At 35.7% G+C, this 22,194-nt stretch overlaps 1 protein-coding gene across 3 annotated transcripts in view; it reads left to right on the top strand.

Moving 5' to 3' along the window:
* Positions 1-14,545, top strand: part of LOC105032871 (ABC transporter G family member 45) — a 50,969-nt gene extending 36,424 nt beyond the window's left edge. The window contains exons 13-22 of one of the 3 annotated variants that reach the window (XR_012136001.1): positions 1,780-1,945; positions 2,055-2,224; positions 2,330-2,662; positions 2,863-3,153; positions 6,537-6,620; positions 6,697-6,830; positions 6,934-7,161; positions 7,243-7,414; positions 13,741-13,835; positions 13,917-14,055. Coding sequence is in view for 2 of the 3 variants with exons in the window: in XM_029261149.2 (XP_029116982.2) it covers positions 1,780-1,945; positions 2,055-2,224; positions 2,330-2,662; positions 2,863-3,153; positions 6,537-6,620; positions 6,697-6,830; positions 6,934-7,161; positions 7,243-7,414; positions 13,581-13,835; positions 13,917-14,186 (2,103 nt within the window). In the remaining variant the exon portion in view is untranslated. Of the gene's footprint in view, positions 1-1,779; positions 1,946-2,054; positions 2,225-2,329; positions 2,663-2,862; positions 3,154-6,536; positions 6,621-6,696; positions 6,831-6,933; positions 7,162-7,242; positions 7,415-12,491; positions 12,637-13,580; positions 13,836-13,916 lie in introns of those variants that run through there. The other 2 variants (XM_029261149.2, XM_073247026.1) reach the window with 2 other exon arrangements.
* The last annotated feature ends 7,649 nt before the right edge of the window (positions 14,546-22,194 follow it).

The following is a 22,194-nucleotide window of genomic DNA, read 5'->3' as shown; positions in this document are numbered from 1 at the left end:
TTAAAACTTTTTTCTTTTGAGAAACAGATGGGAGTTACCCATCAATTCATTTCATGAGATGATGAAATGAAAAGCACACAGAAATAAAACAAAGCAATGATCAGAACTGTTAATTGTCAATAAAAAAAAAAGATGAGATAGAGGAGATGATTATGTGCCTCTAATGAGTAAACTTTTTCAAGTCACTAGAAAAAGACTATTCGGAGTGCCAATAAATATGTGAAATCAACTAAACAACATCTGATAGAGAAGTAACTTTTAACATTTTAAGTATCAATACTAGTAGCTAATCACTTACTGGAACAGTACATGCTCTGCATTGCCATGCTGTCCCAGCATGTCTGCACACTGCAAAACAAACAAACAAAAAGGAAAAAAAGAAAAAATCATCTTTTACAGTTAAAGTTAAAAAGAAATGAAGAAAAAGCTAAATAGGTGCTGTGCTGGCTCATGGTGGGTGCCAGTGGTAGCACTAGCTGGCATTTCTGACTCTTGAAACCAAGGATTGCCATACTATATTGAACCGGGCAGTATAGGGCATACCATACTGTACTGGTTCGATAGTACACGGTATGGGGGGCATACCAACAGTTGGTACACCGAACTGGTCCCATATCGACATAGTAATAGGTTGGCACCGGTAAGGGGCCCGGTACTGAGATGGCGAACCTTATTTAAAACTATGGTAGGAACCTTAGAACTGCAGAAATATCAAACTGCCAGCTGATGAAGACCATCAGTTTCTCTAGGGTTTCAAACTTTTTAAGTGCCCCCCAAATGAAGGTGCCAATCTGAAAAGTTGGGAAAGTGAATTCCGATAAAACAAGAGACCTAGTTCTGAACTCACGCTCACTCAAATTTCAGATGGACTTCTGCCCATCTTATTTGAATAAAACTGCTAACAGTTAAGATGGTTCTGCTTATGATATATAAGTTACTTCACTGAAAACCACATAAGATGGCCCTTTCACAAATACAACACAGTAGTAGAACCAGTCTAAAACAATAAACAACTTGCCAGCTACTAATCATAACGAATATCAACTTTAGAAGTACAAAGATCAAGTGTTTCCTCAGATCCAAGAAAATACTTGAAATATGGAGCTTCCTAACTGAGAAAAAAAGGAAAATACTGACAGAATGCTGGTCTTCTGATGCAGTGATAGAGGGATTGGCAGGTGTTGCAGGTTTGACTCCTTAAATCCTTACTTCCAATGCTTGCAATCCTTGCAGGAGAGCAACAGCTTTGGCGATAGGAGAGCATCTTAAAGTTCCAATGCCTGTAAAACTTTCTCAAAATGATGCTTCTTGCCTCATAACTCAAACCTCTCACTTAACCCCACCTAACACCTCATGTTTCTTTTCCATAGACCCATTTCATATGGATATCATTACAGAAAAGACCAAGGGACCAAAATGATCCAAGATCTGTCCCACATAACACCTGACTAGAACTAGAAAGCAAGTATGATGAAAATACACCAGGACTGGACAGACGATTAAGATATCCACAAAACTCTTAACTCTTACACTAGCATTTTACAACTAGCTATGTATTTAGAATTATTATTTTGCATTACTGGTCTTCAAATAACCACGCTTCCCTCCCCCCCCAACGCAACAAAATAAAAAATAAAAAATAAAAAAACCCTGAAGCATAATAAATTTGAAAGGGTGATAATGCATCAAGTGAGGCTTACATCGGACTTTGTTTTGAAATGCTTAAGCTGATTTTGTCTTCTATGAGCAAGAAATTCATATAGTTCTATTACATTCCAGAAAGTTGACAACGGACCCAACAATACATATACAATTGGCAAGGCCATTCTGAATTCAAGAGGGATGCTTGCAGAGTGGCATTGGTTCTGGTATTGTGTGGGAGTGTTGCTTGGCTTTGCTCTGCTCTTCAACATGCTCAGTATCTTGGCTCTAGAGTACCTCAAGGGTAAAAATTCTATCTAAACTTTCCAATTACAAGGTATATTGTGCTTAATATAGATAAAACTTTAATTATCATTACAAGGTTTGTGAATTAGATCACTCATGACATGCAGCTCCAGATAAAAGTCATGCCATTACACATTTTTGGGCCAAGGATGTTAAGAAGACAGCTAAAAGTGACAATCAAAGAGATGGAAGGACATGCAACTATGGGCTGGCTCTACAATTTCAGCCCCTAACCCTTGCATTCAGCCATATTAGTTACTATGTCGACATGCCTAAAGTAAACTGCCAAACTTGATCTTCCAGTAACACTAGTCTTTACTTCAAAACCATCTAACTGGCATGATGCCTGATCATCTCAAGTTCATTGCTTTGTTATAATCAGAATCTGAAGGAACATGGAGTCAGAGAGAAGAGACTTCATTTGTTACGGGATGTCAGTGGAGCTTTTAGACCTGGAGTGTTAACTGTACTAATGGGGCTGACAGGTGCTGGGAAAACTACGCTGCTAGATGTTCTGGCCGGAAGGAAAACTGCGGGGCACATTGAAGGAAGTATCAGCATATCAGGTTATCCGAAAAGGCAGAAGAACTTTGCCAGGATTTCAGGATACTGCGAACAGACAGATAATCACTCTCCTTTTCTAACAGTCTATGAGTCTCTACAATACTCTGCATGGCTCCGTCTACCTTCCAACATTGATGCACATGCAAGAAGTGTAAGTGGCTTCCAAACCGTACATCATGACACAAGCACAACTCACGTACATGGTAATATTGTAGTACCAATTTCATGTAAGCAACATGACACACCAGGCAAGCATGTTTACATCAGTGTATATCTGTGTATGTGGTCATATTTCTTTGATTTTTAAAGTGAATTTGATGTTATTGCTGACCTCTTCTTTACCATCTTCAGATATTTGTAAATGAGGTTATGGACCTGGTTGAGTTAAGGCCATTACAGAATGCAATGGTGGGTTTACCAGGAACAAACGGCCTTGCAGCAGAACAGAGGAAGCGGTTGACCATGGCTGTCGAGTTGGTCTCTAGCCCTTCTATCATTTTTATGGATGAACCCACAACAGGGTTGGATGCTCGGTCAGCAGCAATCATCATGCGAACAGTGAGAAAAACAGTGGACACTGGGCGAACCATTGTCTGCACGATCCATCAACCAAGCATTGATATATTTGAAGCATTTGATGAGGTAGTATAATCTTGACTGCAGTTTATCTTTATGAAAATCAAAGAAGAAATAATGAAATAACATGACATAGTAACAGTTACATGATGAAAGTGAACTGTTTGGAACCTTTCAAGGTTGAATTTAATAATCAGGCTGTCCAATAGACACTACTCAAATTGTCCTAAAATTGATGTCTGATAAAGATACATTTGCTATGCAACTTAAATTGCTAGGATTACATATATATTTTAGCTAACAAGTTGGAAACAACCAACCATAATAGTAAAAAGAGGGAAAAAAAAATCTCTGCATCAGAACACTAGAAAAGCAGGACAGAGCTGACAGACTAAAGAAAATCTGGGCCACTCAAATTTTTCTTCCCCTCAAAGCATTTATCGGCAATATCAACCACAGCTTATCAAAATCAAGCAGTAGTCTCTGAAAAACACAGTAGCAAAGCTTAGAGCAGGAGCAATAAATGAAATAACACATTGGTGAGGGCAATAGACACATTTGAATGAGTCAGTATCAACTATAGAATAACAGAAAGCCAGCAATATTTTCTGGAAAACTGGAACTTAGCAGTGAATGTTGGAGTGCGTGCAATCAATTAGATAAGACACTTGTAAGGGCAATGTTCTAGTTATTATATAGTCTTTAGTTAATTATTGTCAAATATTGCAATCAACTACAGCCCCACTGTTACACATGAATTCACAACATCGAAATAAAATTTACTTAAATCTAATATATCTGCTATAATAACAAGTATCTAATACCACCTCTCCAACTCATAATGTATCATGGAAGTAAAGGATAACCTAGTAAACATTGATAATGCAAGAAAGAATGAATACCATGATGAATAGTCTAAAAATTAATGGTACGAAAAGATAGGGAACTTGAGTTTGAGCAAACAAGATGTAGATCTGACTTCATGTTCTTTATCCAGTCATGGAAGTCATAGTTTTATATCTTAAGTATTATATATATCATATGCATGATACCCACAATGCTGCAGACTAGTCATTGTAGTATAGAAATCTACCAACATGCTAAACGACCACACAGCATATGCTCATAACATGCTCTATTGAGTTAATCAACAGACCACAAGGTGAAACATTATCACTGATGATAAATCTAGGGACTCCTCAGTATCTTGCTTATATGTGTTGAACTAAGCAAATTTAATTTATTTTACAGGAAAATGGGTTTCCCAAGCCCCAAACAAATTTGGCTCAAACTTACAACTTAACTAAGTCTTAATCCCAAACTAGTTGGGGTTGGCAATATGAATCCTTTTCCTCCATTCCACTCTATTCAAGGCCACATTTTCTAACAGACATGCTGACATGAAGTCCTTCCATGCTGCTTCATCCCATATGATTTTTGATGAACCTCTGTCGCTCTCTCTTTCTGCATGTATCAAATGACTCATTTTCATACTGGTGCATCCTTTGGTCTACATTAAGCATGTCCAAATCATCTAAATTGTCCTTCCCTCAATTTGTCCTTAATTAGTGCTACCTCTACCTTTTTATACATGGCTTTATTTATCATTCTATCTTTTCCTATATATAATGGGATAGAATTATGACACATGTTGAAAATAAAAAATACACTTTGCAAAAGGAAGAAAGGCACTCTAGACAGACAAAATGGCAGTCAATAGAGTCAAACTGTTAGATTTTGGTGATCCCTGAAAAGACACAAACAAGAGAGGGAAAGACATCTAAACGATGATTGAAACCTTCCAGTTTGGATTGATAGTTGAAGACCCTTATAGGACTGCCTGGTGGTGAAAAGTATCAATAAAACAACTGGTTTGCTAGGCTAAATTGGCATGATCGCAAGGAAGGAGAGCGGGCTGGGAAAATATTTGATAATGGAAGTCAAAATGGATGACCACTCGGAGTATAATACAGCTCCTGTGGACAACAAAGACTTGGAATGACATAATCTCAATCATGGAAAATCAAAAAGAAGCACACAAGAGACATTTATGTTTGGAAAAATTCATTTCCAAAGCAATACTTGATACACTAGCTGCCAACCTAAGAAGCACAGCTATTTCAAAATCACCTGCCGTGTTCATACCAAATACGTAGGGGATACCAACACTCATCAATACTTCTTGAATGCATGTCCTATACTTTTTTTAATTATCCTTTTTTTCAAAATCATATAAATACTCCAAATACTTCCTAGATATACCTGAAATATGTTTCCAATACCTCTATAAATGAGCACGAGGATGTCTTCTTTCTTTTTCTCTATGTAAATGCTTTATTAGTAAGAGGTCAAATATTTTGGAGTATATAATGTTAAAACATGAAGGATGATTTAGGGTCTATGGATTTAGTGATGATTAAATAATGAGCTTGTAAGAGTTGATGCTATTCTATAAAGTATGGACAATGATATTTCAATAGCATATTATGTCTTATAGATGCTTTTCTACACATATTTACTGAGTATCCTAGCTGTTATCCTACTTTCCAGATTTGTCATATCAACATATCTTAGGAGTGGCAAACTCTGATTTGGACCCACGAACCTGTACAAACCCACCTGAAATAAATGGGTACAGTGGGGCTAATTTGTGATCTGGTCGATTGAAATCAAAAACATTATAAATGGGTAGGTTTGGGTCTAGCCCATACTGGTTGGGTCCCTCAAGTTGACCTGGTTAGTAACCAACTGGCTCACAGAACTAGCATAGTTGATAGTTCTCTGATTCTTTTCATATCATTTGGTTCTCTTAAAATAAAAAGTAATAGAGTATGATGGACAGGGTGGGCTACAAGCTTTTAGGATATAAGATTGCATTTTGTCTAGTTTTATCCTCAATCAATTTATAACTATCACATATCCTAAATTTTTATGTTTATTGTGATTATGAAGATATTTTTTGAAATTGAATTTGATTTCATTATTTGTGATCTTTGAATGCCATGTTTTGCTTTCTTTCCTAGTTCCATGTATGATGTGTGAAAATTTAAATGGGTTAGTATGTAGGTATGGATCGATATAAAATAAATGATTGGGTATGGGTCTAATTTTCCAACCCAAATATTTTGGATATGAGTTAAGGCTTGAGAGTTTTTTGACCAATCCCAACCTAATTTGACCTACTGCCAATCCTAGTGTATCCATATAGTGCCATATCCTTATCTGTATCTGTGTCCATCTTCATAGCCATAGATTAAACCTTCACTCAAAGCAGAAGAATATAATGTATAAAAGTAAAATATCCAATAAAATAATGTATTTATAAATGATACAGAATTTTTATTTTGATATCTCTGAAAATGTTGATTTGTTAAACTTTTGGAGATAATGCCTGCCTGGTTGGATCAACTTCTCTTTTACCGTTTCCAACTTTCCTGTATCTTTTGCAGTTGCTTCTGATGAAGAGGGGAGGCCAGCTCATATACGGAGGGCCCTTGGGTTCTTTTTCTCGAAACATGATACGATATTTTGAAGTAAGGAACAAAGTTAATGTGTTGTCTGCTAGTAGGATAATCAGATGCATGGTTGACATATAAAGCATCACTGCAGGCTATTCCAGGAGTTCCAAAGTTCCGAGATGGTCAAAATCCTGCAGCTTGGATGTTAGATGTGACTTCTCCTACAATGGAACATAAGCTTGGCACAGACTTTGGAACAATATTTCATAATTCATCCTTATACACGTAAGCTCATACCAATCTCTTGAACCATCATACATTAATACATATTCCAAAAGCATTCTTACTGCTTGTGACCTACTTTTCTTCATTGTCATTTTCATTTTAGAGAGAATTTACAACTAGTTGATGAGCTGAGCAAAGCGCAAAGTAATTCAAGGGATTTGCATTTCCCTTCCAAGTATGCAAAGAGTTTTATGTCCCAGTGTATTGCTTGCATGTGGAAACAGCATAGGTCCTACTGGAAAAACCCAGAACACAATATAGTCCGTTTCATCATCACGATTTCAACTGCACTTCTATTTGGCACAGTCTTCCTGGGCATTGGTTCTAACATGTATGCTCCCAAATATGTGTAATTCTCCTTTCTTCCTTAGATCTTTTGACTCAGATAATTTTTATATATATTGAATAACAGAACAACACAACAAGATATTTTCAACATTCTAGGGGCGATGTACGGTTCAGCAATGTTTGTAGGCTTTGCGAATGCCTCTATATTACAGCCTGTTGTGGGAATCGAGAGGACCGTATTTTATCGTGAAAGAGCTGCTGGGATGTATTCTTCCATGCCATATGCCATTGCTCAGGTACTCTTGTCTCTTCACTAATTATATGTAGCATGGACAATTAAATCGACACTTCGACCGGTAGGAGAACTACCAAAAACAAATAATAATCATTCCCTAGCTAATTTTAGCTTAAAGGTTATGCATCTCGGTACCAGACTCCATTCTAGTACCATCATATTACAGTGTCAGTACACAGTTTGGTATGATATGAGATGGTGCACCGAGTATCGATATGGTTCAGTAAGAGACACTGTACCAGCATGAGACCAATACGGTACAGGGTGTACCGAGCGGTTTGGCCCCGTACGACATTCCATGTCCAAAACAGTTTCTTTTCTCTTTTGACAAAACATTTAAGGATTCTAGTTAAAACAGAGAACTTACATGAAGTAGAATATCTTTGTGAAATTATAATCATCCTCAAAAGAGGATCCTTACTCCCTAGTAATCCATGTTTGCTATGAGGCAAAATCAAACTGAAAGTTGCCAAGTGCAAAGACACATAGCAAATGACTCCATGGAAAGGAGTGATAATCCATGCAAGAAAAATACAATTTAGATGTTCAACAATAAGGCTTGATAAAAGACAGGATAAGGCAACCCAATGAACTTGAGGAAAGAGTGAAATGTGTTAAGAAGGAAGAAAGAATGATGAGATCTGCTGTTTTTGGGAATAATAAGTCCTAGACAAGATGCTGACAATTAAGGGATATCTTATCAACATAAGAGGTAATGGGATGATTGTGGAGTTGGATGATCAACTATCCTGTATCATACCCTTGTCAAACAAGGATCTGCATAGGACATATTTCATTGCTTATCCTGACAATACCTAGCATGCACTAGTATGATATGATACAGAAGTGCTACAAAAGATTAAGTACCAGCATCCTTTAAGACACTATCTTATTCATTGCTTTTCTAATGAAACCGATTTTAGTTACTCTATTAGTTTAAGAAGTTTTTTAATGAATTTAACACAGCTTTTAACCTATTCGTAAATCTAGCATGATAGTTCAGTTGAGACATCTGTTTATACCATTTAACTAGTCCTTTGCACAATTTCTAGTAATTTACTATACAAACTAATTTTTTACACAGTTAGCATCATCATCATGTTATGTAGTACAACTGTCAATACCAAGGCAGAGTTCATATACTGATAGTATCACTGCTAATATCTTCTCACATACTGCATGTACTCCACAGCACTGTGACAGACATATATCACCACTAAAATAAGCGTTGCAACTCCTACTGAATGAATCCTTTAGGTCCCTATAGTCTATAGGAATAGGTATCTAAAAATATTTACTATTATTATTTGCCAAAAAATATATTTACTATCATTTAAACATGAGTAATATATGTTGGTGCATGCTGGATCTAACTTTGAAAATTGTCCTAGGGCACTAAAGCATATGTAACGGTGTCAGAACTCAGAACTCAAAAATACCTAAGTGAGATAAATGCAAATATTATGGGATAGAAGTATGAGGATCCCATTGACATGTGATTTATTATCACAAGTTAAAGATGTCTCCATCTGAATCATCTAGAGGGCCTACCTACATTCTCCATGCCCTTAAGATGTCACCTAGAGGGCATAAATCCACAGCGCAACTTAACACATATTTTCTTCATTTTTCCAATTTTGATTTGAAAATTAAAATAAGAAAAAGATAACTAATTAATTTCTTTAACAAAATAGCATTCCAACCAATGCAGAAAGAAAATTTTACATTGCTACCATGTTCAGTCATATAAGACATTTTAAATCTTCAAAAGTGTTAGAGAGAGAGAGTAGAAAAGTACTTTATATTGTGATGATAAACAACACAATCTGAGAGGTTAAGCATGGGTTCGAAAGGGAAAGCATGATACTTCACCGATAAAAAGAAAAGAAAAAAAAGCATGGCGACCACATGTCGGCATGTCGGCATGTATAGTAAGAATAGAAGTAATACACATGAATATAGACTAGTACAGATTACAGAATTGTATGGACCAAGAAAGCTGACACAGAAATACACAGCCTGCACACTAACTTTAATCTTCCAATGCAATACAAGTTGTGAAAATGGTGTGTCATGGACTAGCAAGCATTCATGCTTCAGCCATAAGATAGGCAATAATGTGTTTTACTGCAAAACAACTAGACTCAACAAAGACAAATGGTGGTGTCGTTCAAACACTAGCAATAAAAATATAGATAGCGATAAATAGGATAAAGGGTCAATAGGAATTCCTAATCTAAGCAAAGATGGGTAAAGAAAGGACAGCCTCAATATATTTAGTAGATCAAACTTATGAACAAAGAAAAGTCCAGTTACAGGCTGAAATTGCAAGCTCTAAAGCTGATTACATATACTAGAAATGTAGTTGAATCATGCACAAGAAAAAGCAAGACCTACCCAGGAAAGCCAGATGTCAAGAACTTGGAAACCAAAATAAGCAAATGCGGCCTCGCCAGCAAATCGAGCTACAAGGAGAACAAAAGGGTCAAAGTCATATATAATAAGGCTTAAGAATTAAGATACTTTGATAAGCAACAACAAGGATGGATGGCTATAGCCATGGAGCAAAACTAAAAGACTTAATGACCAACCCATGTAAGTAGAAAGTTTAAACCCCTGAAAAAGGAAAAAATAAGGTAGAAGTAAGAAGAAAAATGTGAAACAAGTGTAATACACTACATTTTAATAGTTTTTGAGGTGGAAGAGAAGATTCAACAGAAAAACCTAAACCCAAAAGGATCAATTGAAGTAGAGACCACGTGGGCCAATGGATACTCGGATGAAAGACATGTAATATTAATAGTGGCTCTAATTGCAGGGGATGTATCACAAAAAATTTTGAATCTCATCTAAATTTCTTTGTGGTTTAAAGACTATAAACTTATAATAAAAAAATCTCTAGTTATTATCAAAACTTAGAAAGAGTAATCCTGATTTGCTTGATTATGGAGACATTGTGAATCCAATCATGAAGATAGGTTCCTTCGAGAAGAATTAGACCCTATGATTTATTTACTTCATGGCAACTTTTGATGGCTAGTCATTCATGTATTTTTTGATTCCACCAACAGGTAGTCAATCATGTTTAATAAGATAGATTCTCAATTTCAATGCTTTATCATGAAGTTTAGAATAGTAACACCATGGAAACCATCTATTTTTGTGTCCATATGATGCATAGGTTAGAGATCATCAAATTGGGTTGCGGCAATATAATCAATCAAAATATAATTAAAATTAAAATACTCGAAGAAATCATATGATTCAACAATGAACAACATATGATGCAATACATTACAATCTGAAACATTCAAGACAAGATCCACTTTACAACTTAAACATATTCTCCAATACACAGTACTTGACATTTGATGATATCAATACAATATGAAAACCATGCTTTTGGTCTCGCTTCACTAGTCACTAGATCCAACAAGGCAACTTCAAGTAACAGAGACCACTTATTCATAAAGCCCATTATAGACAATCATTTATCCATTTGAAAAATCATGCAATTGATAAGGTGAGCTACAAAGCCCAGCAAGTAAACTTCTACCATGGTCCAGAATATAGGTTTTCACTAGAAAAATGTGACCTTTAAATCATAACACAAATCAAACAATCACTGAACATCCAAATGCAGGCTCACCAAAATAAAGTAAAATCAAAATTCCCAATAAGAAAACAAAATTGTGGTGAAAGAGTAGAAATACATGATTGTTGAAAAGGGTTTAGATAATTTACATTAGATCATCAATCATTTGTACTTCAAAATTTGAGTAAAGCTTCATTTGATCACTTTGGTAGTGAAAATTCCAAAAATTAAAATTGTTCAATCACATAATTTCAGGTTATCTTATAAGGTTTCACTCGTACCCTCAAGGCCACTCTTTTCCTCCTTATGAATACAAGTGAGGTCACTCATATCCTCCTTGATACTTCGGATGAGGCAACCCATCATTCTCTCTATTGATGCAAAAGAGGCCATCCTCGGGTCCACTAGTATAACTTGGCCAAGGGTCCACATCCCACCTCAACCCCTCATTGATATCGAGTGAGGTCATTCATACACCACCCAAGTGAGAGTCCTTATAGTCGCTAATTAGTGACCCACATGAGGCCACAATAACACCCAAATGGATGTTGCACATCGAAAACTAGAGTGACCCAACTCATATACCAACCAACTAGGGGTTCTTTATAATTTAGAATTATGTCATTCCTTTTAGACTTGACAGAAATTTACTATTTCCAAAAAGAACAATCACTAAAAGATCCCATAAAAAGTAGGCACTTCATTTCAATATTTATACTTAAAGAAAATTCAATGAAGACATAATTAGATGATTGATTCAAAAAAGCAATTCAAAAACACTCAGATAATTCCAAGGTTTTCAAATAAAAAAATCTAAAAATAATTCAAAACTATCCAAATTTCCTAATAAGATCAGACAATTTACCATTCAACTTTAAGATTGAGGCCAATTGAAGAGTCAAAAATACAACTAGAACTTAATTCTAAGGCACATTAAAAAAAAAAACTCACAAAGTATCCCATTGACCTTTGAATAGAATGTAGGATTCAAATCTAAAAGGACATATAGACGCAGAAATGACAAAGAGATTCAAAAACAGAAAATCTTAAGTTCTTAATATTTAAAATCATAAAAGAGTCATTTACTAGAGAATTCATAATTTTGGAAAAGACCATCTGTTTTAGACTGCAGATTGTCAAAACACAAAATCTTAAAAGTGATTCCAAAATCTAAAGACATCATACTTGAATTCAAGATGCTTGGAGAGGTTAGAAGGAATTATCATAGGTTTTTGGAAGGACCATGCAGCTTAGATTTTGAAGAATATGCATGAACTGAAAACTTACTAGGAGATCAATGGAACACTAATCAAACAAAAACTTAAATCCAAATCCAAGAAGAAAGTTAATTATGATGCAAAAGGAAACCAAGAATCCTTGCGTAAGTTTTGTTCCACTATCATCGTTGTCGTCGTTATATTCTTCTTCTTCTGAAGGTCTGGCACCATCTCCTTCTTTATTTCCTTACTTGCCCCCATTGCAGGCGGCTCCATGTGCGGGCCCCACAAGAGTGGATGCTAGATAGGTCAGTTCCCTTAATCAGTTGAGATGTGGTGCTAAGTTAGTCAGCTCAAGTAAGTGACTCAGCAGGTAGCACTGGAAAATAAACAGGTAGGCAGACTGAGTGAAATAGGGCATATTTACATGTAATATCACTCAAGTAAAAGTCCTATTTTTCCCTTTTATTTTCATTTACTTACAACATTACATGTAAATAAGGAAGTAACCTTTTATGTGAATTAAAGAAAAAATACCTAAAAATTACAATTCCTAGAGAATAAAAAGTTGATTTCCCAACTTTGGTTGAAAACTCCGATTTTTGGTTCTGAGTCAAAATTGCATCTTTTAAATATAATGGCATTTCTCAAACCTTAAAATTTCATAAATTCTTTTATATATAAACACCCCAAAAGTCCAATTGGAAAAGTCTTATATATTAGTTTCCAAAGAGTGTCACCTAAAAGGATACTTGATAGCACTTAGAGCCTCAGCGAAAGGATTCACTTTTCACAATTTGTACACATCCATTATATACTTAGTTTCCTATGTATGGGCTGGGTTCACAACACTGAGCAAATCTCAAGTTTGAAAGTGCAAATTTTTACTCAATGTCTTTGCTTTTTGGTGTCAAGAATATGGTTTATTCTGAGTGTTTAATGATGTTCATCATTGATAGCAACCTCCCAGGCCACATCACCAGGGAAAGGACAGGTTTAATGATGTTTGTCAACAGATATGAATATCCTAACAGGTCATCGTACATGAAGCATTTCTTAAACCTGTTTTGGTAATCAAAGACAAATTTCCTGATAATACATACATATATACGTATGTATGTACATATATATTGGGGACAAATATTAGGTATGGTAATAAAGTGCTAGTGCATTTCCTTTGTAGAAAAACTTGTGCAGTTTTCCGTCCAATGTGTATTCAGCACTCAGCATTATTCAAAGAAAAAAGATTATTCATCTCCAATAGTTTTTTGGTTCAACTATGCACCTTCATTGCCTAAGATATCTTACATCTTTTAAATACAATGGATATTTAAACATTGCTTTCTTATGTACAGGTGGCCATCGAAATTCCTTACATTATAATCCAAGTGTTTATCTTCTCACTGATTGTATACCCAATGATTGAATTTGAATTTGCATCAACAAAGTTCTTATGGTTCATGTTCTTCATGTTGTTGAGCTTTATCTATTTTGTGCTTTTCGGGATGATGACAGTTGCACTCACACCAAACCAAGAAATAGCATCCATTCTATCCTTCTTCATCTTTATTATGTGGAGTATCTTCTCTGGTTTCTTCATTCCTCGAACGGTATCCACAGTTCTATTTTGATTTTTTTTTTTTTAAATAAGGTTTGGATAAACAGTCTGAAGAAAAATGGCATATGTGCAGATGATACCAATTTGGTGGAGATGGTTTTATTGGGCCAACCCTGCTGCATGGACTGTTTATGGTTTGATGGTTTCACTACTAGGAGATGATGATGATCTTATTCATGTTGCAGGGGGATCAGACGAGACTGTGAAGAAGTTCCTTAAGGAATACCTTGGTCTACAAGACAACTATTTACCACTCATTGTGACCCTCCACTTTGGACTGATTATATTATTTTTGCTTGTTTTTAGTGTCAGCATCAAATATCTGAACTTCCAGAGAAGATAACATCTGAGGCACTTTTTGTTTAAAGCATCAGTTAACGTTGCTTACGTGGAGGGACAGCATGGGTTGTAATTTGCAGCAATCTTGCAAGGGAAGAAACAGACTTATTTTGGCTCACTTTCTCCTCATTCAGCACTACTGCCCACATAGTCTTCATATAATGTGGGAGCATTAGTTACAGCTATATTGGATGTGGAAATGTTGTACTTTAAATGTAAGGCTTGAAAGATAACAAAACTATGAATACCTGTAACATAATGTGAATCTTAGAAAAAAAAGATAGACAAAACATTGTTCAAAATGTATTCCACCTGGATCTGTATGTAACAATCAATTTGGGGAAAAGAAATCCTTACCTCCAATAGTACCAATGAATGTTTTGTTAGAGTATTGGTGATAGGATGGGCTACACTCCACCCCTGTGATTACCATTTTATAACAACTTCATGTTTGACCAGGCAGCTGGACCTTGGTTGGTTCATGAAGCTACTTTATACCACTTCTGCTGCTTCTGCCTTAGCCCACTTTGTACCAAGTCAGTTTCAAGTACTTTATGAACATGGTTGTATGTAATGGAGCATCATGTATGACATTTCATCCCACACAGTACACACCTTTTTGAGTACCATTTTATACATGCTTCATGGTTGACTAGGTAACTAGAAACCTTGTTTCGTTCATTTACTTCACCACTTCTTCCTCTTCTGCATTAGCTTCCTTTGTAGTAACTCACTTTCAAGTATTTTATGACCATGGTAGAATATAATGGTGTATCTCATCATATGACACAATACATTTACAAATATCTTTTGCAAATGGTTGATCCCTTTTAATTTTGCATTACAGCAGTATTTTACCAATCACTGAACTCCAAAGCATATTGTTATATGTAAAGTTCATCTTCTCGATATCAGACCCCATAGTGGTAAAATCCTATTATAGTGGTAGTACGTGGTTCAATGTGATGCAATAGTGTCGATACAGGACAGTATTGTGTACTGATACAGTATGGTATGTCCAATATAGGGTGGTACAACAAACTATGATTATATGTTATATATCTTCAAACCACTCAACATAGAAATAAAATTACATGCAACGTAGATATGCACATGCATGTATGAAAGCAAAAACTCTTAAGTTGTTTGCATGGACTAGCTTAAAACTTAGAAATAATCTGGAAGCCTGAGAAAATTAAAACAAACATGAATGACAAAAAGGAGAGGATGCCTCAGGATAATTAGGCTAAACATTAAAATGGGGGGATTGGTCAAGCGGTACTCACAAGGCGCCCCAGGGGGTAGGAGGGGAGTGGGAGGACGTAGGAAAAGGTTGCATAGGAATGTGCATAATATGTAAAAATTTAGCGCTAGAAAGAACAACCGGAGAAATCTTCAGTAAGAATTATTGATAGGAGACCTTGGAGCCTACTTGTCAGGGTCCACTGTACTAATGATAAGGGTTGACAAGAGAGTTCACTTTGAAGTGACAAAGTGAAAGATGAGTTTAACACAATCAAGCAGCTAGTCTATTCTTCTCTAACTTGATTTTAATGGATAAACAATTCCTTTCTCAAGGTGATATATGTTGTCCCTCAAAAATAGGGATTTGGTGTTGGTGGGATGCTCCATATTCTCCGAAATAGATCACTTTCTATGTGCTTGTAAACCCAAAACAGTGTTGACTAGATCTTCTCGCATGGATAATGAAACAATTCTAAACCAAAGATAGAAAGATGCATGCACGAAGATGAATGGATGATGAAAATTATAATGTTTGTGCCTAAAGAGGATGAATGAGAGAATAATATGTTGGGTTCCGATGGCACAACGAAGGCCCAGGTGTTTAAAATTTTTCATTCAAACACCTAGGTGCATCGAAACCCTAGAACCCAGAAATCCTTAAGCATAAATAAGTAGGATAAGAAGAATACCTATAGCACTAATTTCAATTTCTATCAGTCATCCAAATGTTCATCTTTCAATGGTGATCTACACAAGAATCGAACCAAAGATAGTGCTTCTCCTTCACCTTACTTCAAGAGTTCTAACTTTTAGAACTCGACCAGCCTCCAACTGATCAGACCCTCCTTCAAACCTGAGTTTGGACCTCTCAAAATCTTCTTCTGGCCTTAACCTCCTTTTTTAAGACCACTTAAACCCTTTGTCCTATTAGGAATAAGCTTGTCTTAAAAGAACAAACTTTGTCCTAAGACCTAGGGTTGTGAGAGAGGGAGAGAGGGAGTGGATAAGGTTGTACAAGAGTTAAATGATCAACCCTATCTGCCGCCCCTATTTATAGAACCAGAGGGGGTGCAAAAACCAAAAGCCACATCCCAAATGAATCATCATATCAGATAACCAGAGTTCCTTCAAGCAGAAGGACACTTCTGGTTTTCAATACGTCGATTCCATCTCCCACGCACGCGCCATGGATAAATGGGTGCTTTTGGCATCCTTCACAAATTTGATGAGCCCAAAAATTGCCATATGGTGAGGGCATTCAAATCTGATTTCAAATAACTAGATCATCAGATAAGAGCCATTCCCTTCTGCTTGAAGTAGAAGGACTCTTCATGCAACTCTTCGCATGAAGACTTATCACCCGCACGCGTCAATACTTTTCGAGCATCCCACGCCCATTCAGAAGGATATATTCACACTTTAAAAAGTATGCCACGGAGGTAAGAGCCTGATTTCCACATCCTAAGGGCCACGACCCAAAGCAGAAGGACTCTGATCCTTTTACATGCCAAAAAATAAGTGGGCGTGCGCCCCACTTCATGTTTAGCGCCAAGAGTCCCTAACCACTTAGTCTCTTAATTTCTTAACATGGATAAGGACTTTAGGAGCCCCATTTTGGGCTGCCTCTAGATGGTTAAACCTAATCCAAGTGCTTGTCAAATTGGATTAGCCAAATAGTAAGGTTTGAGATCAAATCTGATCTCCTAAGGAGTTAGGATTAGCCACACGTGCTAGCAAGCTTACCGGCTATCCGATTGGATCCAAAATTTCAATCAACCATATCAAATGAGTCTTTGGCCAATTTTCTAATGTATATGACCCATTAGGTTCTACATCTAGCCAGCAGTAGGTCCAGATGCAAGTTAACCTAATTTGATTAGACTTCTTCTAATCGATTAAGGTTCAAACCGTGCTAATCTGAGTTCAGCAATTAGAATCATTTCTAATTGAAGATCGAATTAAACTATTTTATTCGATCAAACCTACAAGTCAAGATTGATATCTAGCAATGTATCATGACTATCTAAAAGATGTAAAATTTGATGAAAATACCAAATATACTCTTCAATGGTAAGTTATCGTGTAATTCAATCCTTCGATCATCCCGCACTCCGAATATGTTCATGAGTATGGAATCATATCAAACTCAAACACATTCATACCAATTCTTCATCAATCAGTGATGACTCCAATGATGAAGCATTATCCTTTCTAATCCTCATCCTGCTTTAACCAAAGACTTTTTGAGTCATCTAGAGATCAGAACGCATAGGATGTCATCTCCTCTTATTAAAAGTAATCGATTTTCTACTGATCGACTCACAACCTCCATAAACACTCCTCCATATCTAGAACATCTCGTACATATCCTTAATATCATACTTGGATATGAATCAAAATATGGATTTATGCGCACAAGATTTTATGGTGGTCTCAGATCTAAGGATCACTTACACAACTTTCACTTAGAGAATCATCTTTTGACATGCAAGGCTCCATAAGATGTTCTCTGTCGATGAGTCAATTCAATGAACTCATTCCCTAATAAGCACCTACATCTTTGTATTAGTGTCTCACATAAGTGACTTATGAAATCAACTATTTTCTCCATCAAGCAAACATAAGATGTGTTAGTCTATCCAAAATATTGATCTCTGACACAATATTCCTATGATCAGGAATATTTAGGACTAGAATTTTAGGTTTCACAGACATGAACTTTTCATGGTCCTAAAATCATTATCCTAATCTATGGGGTTCATCATAATCTTAAACATAATAATATATAGCTATAATGATAAATCAATATCTCATTTCATTAACAAATGAATAATGTCATTATATGAGTTTAAAATTTACAAAAAAAAATCTCATTGCATCACTCATACAATTGATTTGTAGGACACTATTCTCTCATAATATTAAGGAGATAAGTGGACTATAGACTTCTTCAACACAAAAGATGTAATTGTAGAAGGAGAGGCATGCAAATGACCCTATGAAGGTGACTGTCTTTGCAGCCAAGGTTCAATATCTCCATACGGGGCCTCATACTAGTGCCAACCTGTTGCCACATCAATACTAGGCTGGTTTGGCATGGCAAGCATCGGTAAGCTCCCATACCGCATAATAGTACCGAACCAATATGATATAGTATGCTCTGTATAGCCTACTTCGGTTTGGTATAGTTTGGCAAACCTTGCTTGTAATAGCATCATTCAATACCATGGCATTATGACTAGCTTTTGTTTCTAATCTTTGGCCTTTCCATGGGAAAGCTTGAAATGGTGTTTGTCGGGCTGCTGATCCTATTGAGAGTGGTTTACAACTTGATTCATTCTTTTATGCTAAAATCCTTCATATCTTTTGGAGAGGAAAAAGAAAAGAATTATCTCTCATTCTGCCATTAAGGCTGAGTGTCACACGACACATTACATTGCTACTAAAGTTGCTCAGCTGCAGCACCTTTCTTTGACATGGATACCCCTACCTATTGAGACAGAAAAGCTATTATCTAAATTTACAGTAATTTGGTTTTCATTAGGGAAGAAAGTGAGACAAATTGCACCTCCATCCCTAATTTATCTCCTGCTACTATGTAACTTCTTTATGACAAGTCTAGCAACCAACTCACAGACTTCTTCCCTAATAATCATACTAGCATGAACTTCCTATTCAATTGCATCATGTTTAACAAAAAGATTACATCAAAAAAACCATAGGCTGCTTGGTGTTGGTTATTCTAAATTTTTGATTATAGAACTTACCTTTTATTTAATATAGTTTCACATAACATGTTTTAAGTCATATATCTAATTGTTTTCCATTTCTATATAGGGATGGCAATGGATTGGGTATGGGCCAAGCTAGCCAATACCCTTATCCATCCCGTAATTAAAAGTCTTATACCCATACCGCGTCGTACCTACCTTGGATTGGGTTGGATCAGGTCTAGTAGACATGCAAATCAGGTTGGATTAGATAGATAAGTCAGGTCGGATTGTATGAGACCCGGCTCACTCCAAAATAGCCCAACCCCAAACTGAGGCTTGCCTATGTTGGAAATTATGTCTTAAAGTCAATTGATTTATTGTAAATAATTAAATTTTGTATATGAATTATAGATCAATGAATAAAAATTATTTTAGCATTTTTATCACAAGATGTACATCTTCATTATTAGAACTCTTGTGTTATGATGAAGTCTTTAGAACTATATTATGATCGATAAAGGAGGATTTATCGAATAGTTCTTAAATATATTCACGATCAAATGATATGTCATTAATAGGATGATGATGTTTATCGAGTGTAGGTCATTGTATGCCATATAGATTGATTGTCCTCATAATCAAAGAGTGTGAAGACACTGATATGGCATACAGATAAAATATAGGAGTACATCATCACAGAATAAGTGACTTATCTACTGAGTGCTTTGCTGTCAAGAGCAGTTCACAAAATGTATAGGCATAAGTATCCCTTGGACCTGAGATCACCATAGTGACTTGCAAGCAATTCACTGTGCTTTGATGTCAGACTACCTACATTTCTAATGCAGTGATGGAAGGCTACTGAGTATAGTCAAGTATTTGCGAAGTCTGTGTGTGAATCAAGATGGGATTGATCCCTCCAAATTATAGGAGTTAATGCATCATTATATTTCAATTTAGTAAAATCTTAGCTAGGATAATCTATGTGATGGATTTAAAAGATTAAAATATGATATGGATGATTGTTTCAGGATTGATAGTTAAACCCTAGATCATCTTGAACATTAGGATCAAAGGAATGAATTATACAGTAACCATATGTCGAGGTTCTTGAATACTGCTTTGCAAATATTTGACCGATCTGAACGTCAGGTATTATTGCTAGATAGTCACTTTGATTAGTATAGGAAGGAGTTCCTAAGCTACCGACTTAGCGTTCGAACCTATAGAGTCACGCACAAAAGTCAAATAATGTGAGAAAGAATTGATCGAATATTTATATGTTCGATTTGAAAGTATAAGACTTGATTGAACATGTAGATTAACTGGATTGAGAATTAAGTTATAGGTCATATGGAATTAAACACTAACTATATTCAGCTAGCACTGTGCATGAGGTGCGGATTTGATTTTGAGAATGAATTAAATCAAATTAATGATCCAAACAATTATGGGAGAATGGATTGAGTCCTAATTATTTTAGATCAGATCTAATCTAATTGAATTTAATTTTATTAAGGCTTGATTGGGTTAATTTATCAAGTTGGACTTCGACAAGAATTCTAGTTGGATTAAGATCAGCAATCTTTTCGAAATTGGTTTGAATCAGATTCGAATTGGATTCGAATTGATCCAAATCTAAATCAAATCTGATTTGATGCACTTAGCCATCTTTTTCAGACATTCTCTCTCTTTATGGACCGTCAAGATGGTTAGGAAGGTGCTAAAAATAGCCCCCTCCCCTTGGGCGTGTTCCATAATAAAAAGAGACACCTCTCCTATTTGGATTAGAATTTCATGTGCTTTAGGGAGTTTGGATTTGATTCAAACATGGAGAGTCCTTTTCTTAGCACTAAAAAGAGTTTGAATTTGATCTAGGACCCTTTGCTTATATAAGGAGGGGTGTGGAGAAAAGAAAAGAAGAATCAACCAAAGGCTTGGGATGGAGAATCCTCTTGGAGTGGGCATCCCCTTTCTTTTGGGTGTGTTCTCTCCCTGGGCTTCTCTCTTCTTGGGCATCCTCCCTCCTCTTGGCATGGTGGCATATGGGCTGCTCCAAAGTCTTAAGATTAGATCTCAAAGGTACTTCTCCTTCTTTTCTGAAGAAAGAATTCATCCCTCTCTCTTATAGTATTTGGCGTGCATGCGAAGTAGAGGATCCGCACATCCGGATCTCGCGAAGCATATTGATCGAGTAATTTCTTCAATCTTGATTATTTTTCACTACGAATCAAGGTGAGAATTCATAAGTATTATGAAAAATTTTAATTACTAATCTATTCTTCCTCCTGACATTCAATGCGATCGGATGATTTTTTTCTTCAATTGGTATCAAAGCCAGCCCTGTATGTTATGATCGCATACTAAATTTTAAGATTTTTTTAATTTTTTTTGATCTAATTTTGAATCAAAATTTTTGATGTAATTAAACTTTGATCTCTTCTGATATCTTCTATAATTTTTCATCTGATTTTGACCAGAGTATCGAATCAAAATCAGCCCTTGAATCCAGACTGCTGAAAATCTGTTTTAGCAGAAATTTTCTGTGCAGATTTTTATGCTGATTTAATACCTGATTATATATAGATTTAAATCTATTTTGATAGATTTTTTATAATATAATTCAATTATAGAATTGATGTTTGAATCGGGCTCAGATTTGAATTTGTTTGACAAAGTTTCTGATCTGATTTCAGTATAATATCGATACATGTTTGATCACATCTATAACCAGAATTTTTCTACGCAATCATGCATATGTTTGGAATAGATTTTTAGATTATTTCAGATCTAAATTAATAATTATATGCTATATAAAAGTAGGTTCAGATCTGAAATAAACTTATGCATTGATTTAATATGATTAGATGCACATCATAATTGTATGATCATGTGCATAGATTGTATGACAATTTACATATTCATGTAATTAGTTTTTAAAATTAGATTTCAGATCTTAGTAGTCCAGTACTCGAATTAAGAAGATCATCAAGCCATCCGTTCATAAGAGCGAATAGGATTTAAAGATCCTCTCTTCCTATTTGATGGAGTGCT

The sequence above is a fragment of the Elaeis guineensis genome, chromosome 12 (genome assembly GCF_000442705.2).
Source record: "Elaeis guineensis isolate ETL-2024a chromosome 12, EG11, whole genome shotgun sequence".
NCBI classification, from domain to species: Eukaryota; Viridiplantae; Streptophyta; class Magnoliopsida; order Arecales; family Arecaceae; genus Elaeis; species Elaeis guineensis.
The sequence above is the reverse complement of the archived record's forward strand: the minus strand, read 5'-3'. Positions and strand labels throughout refer to the sequence as shown.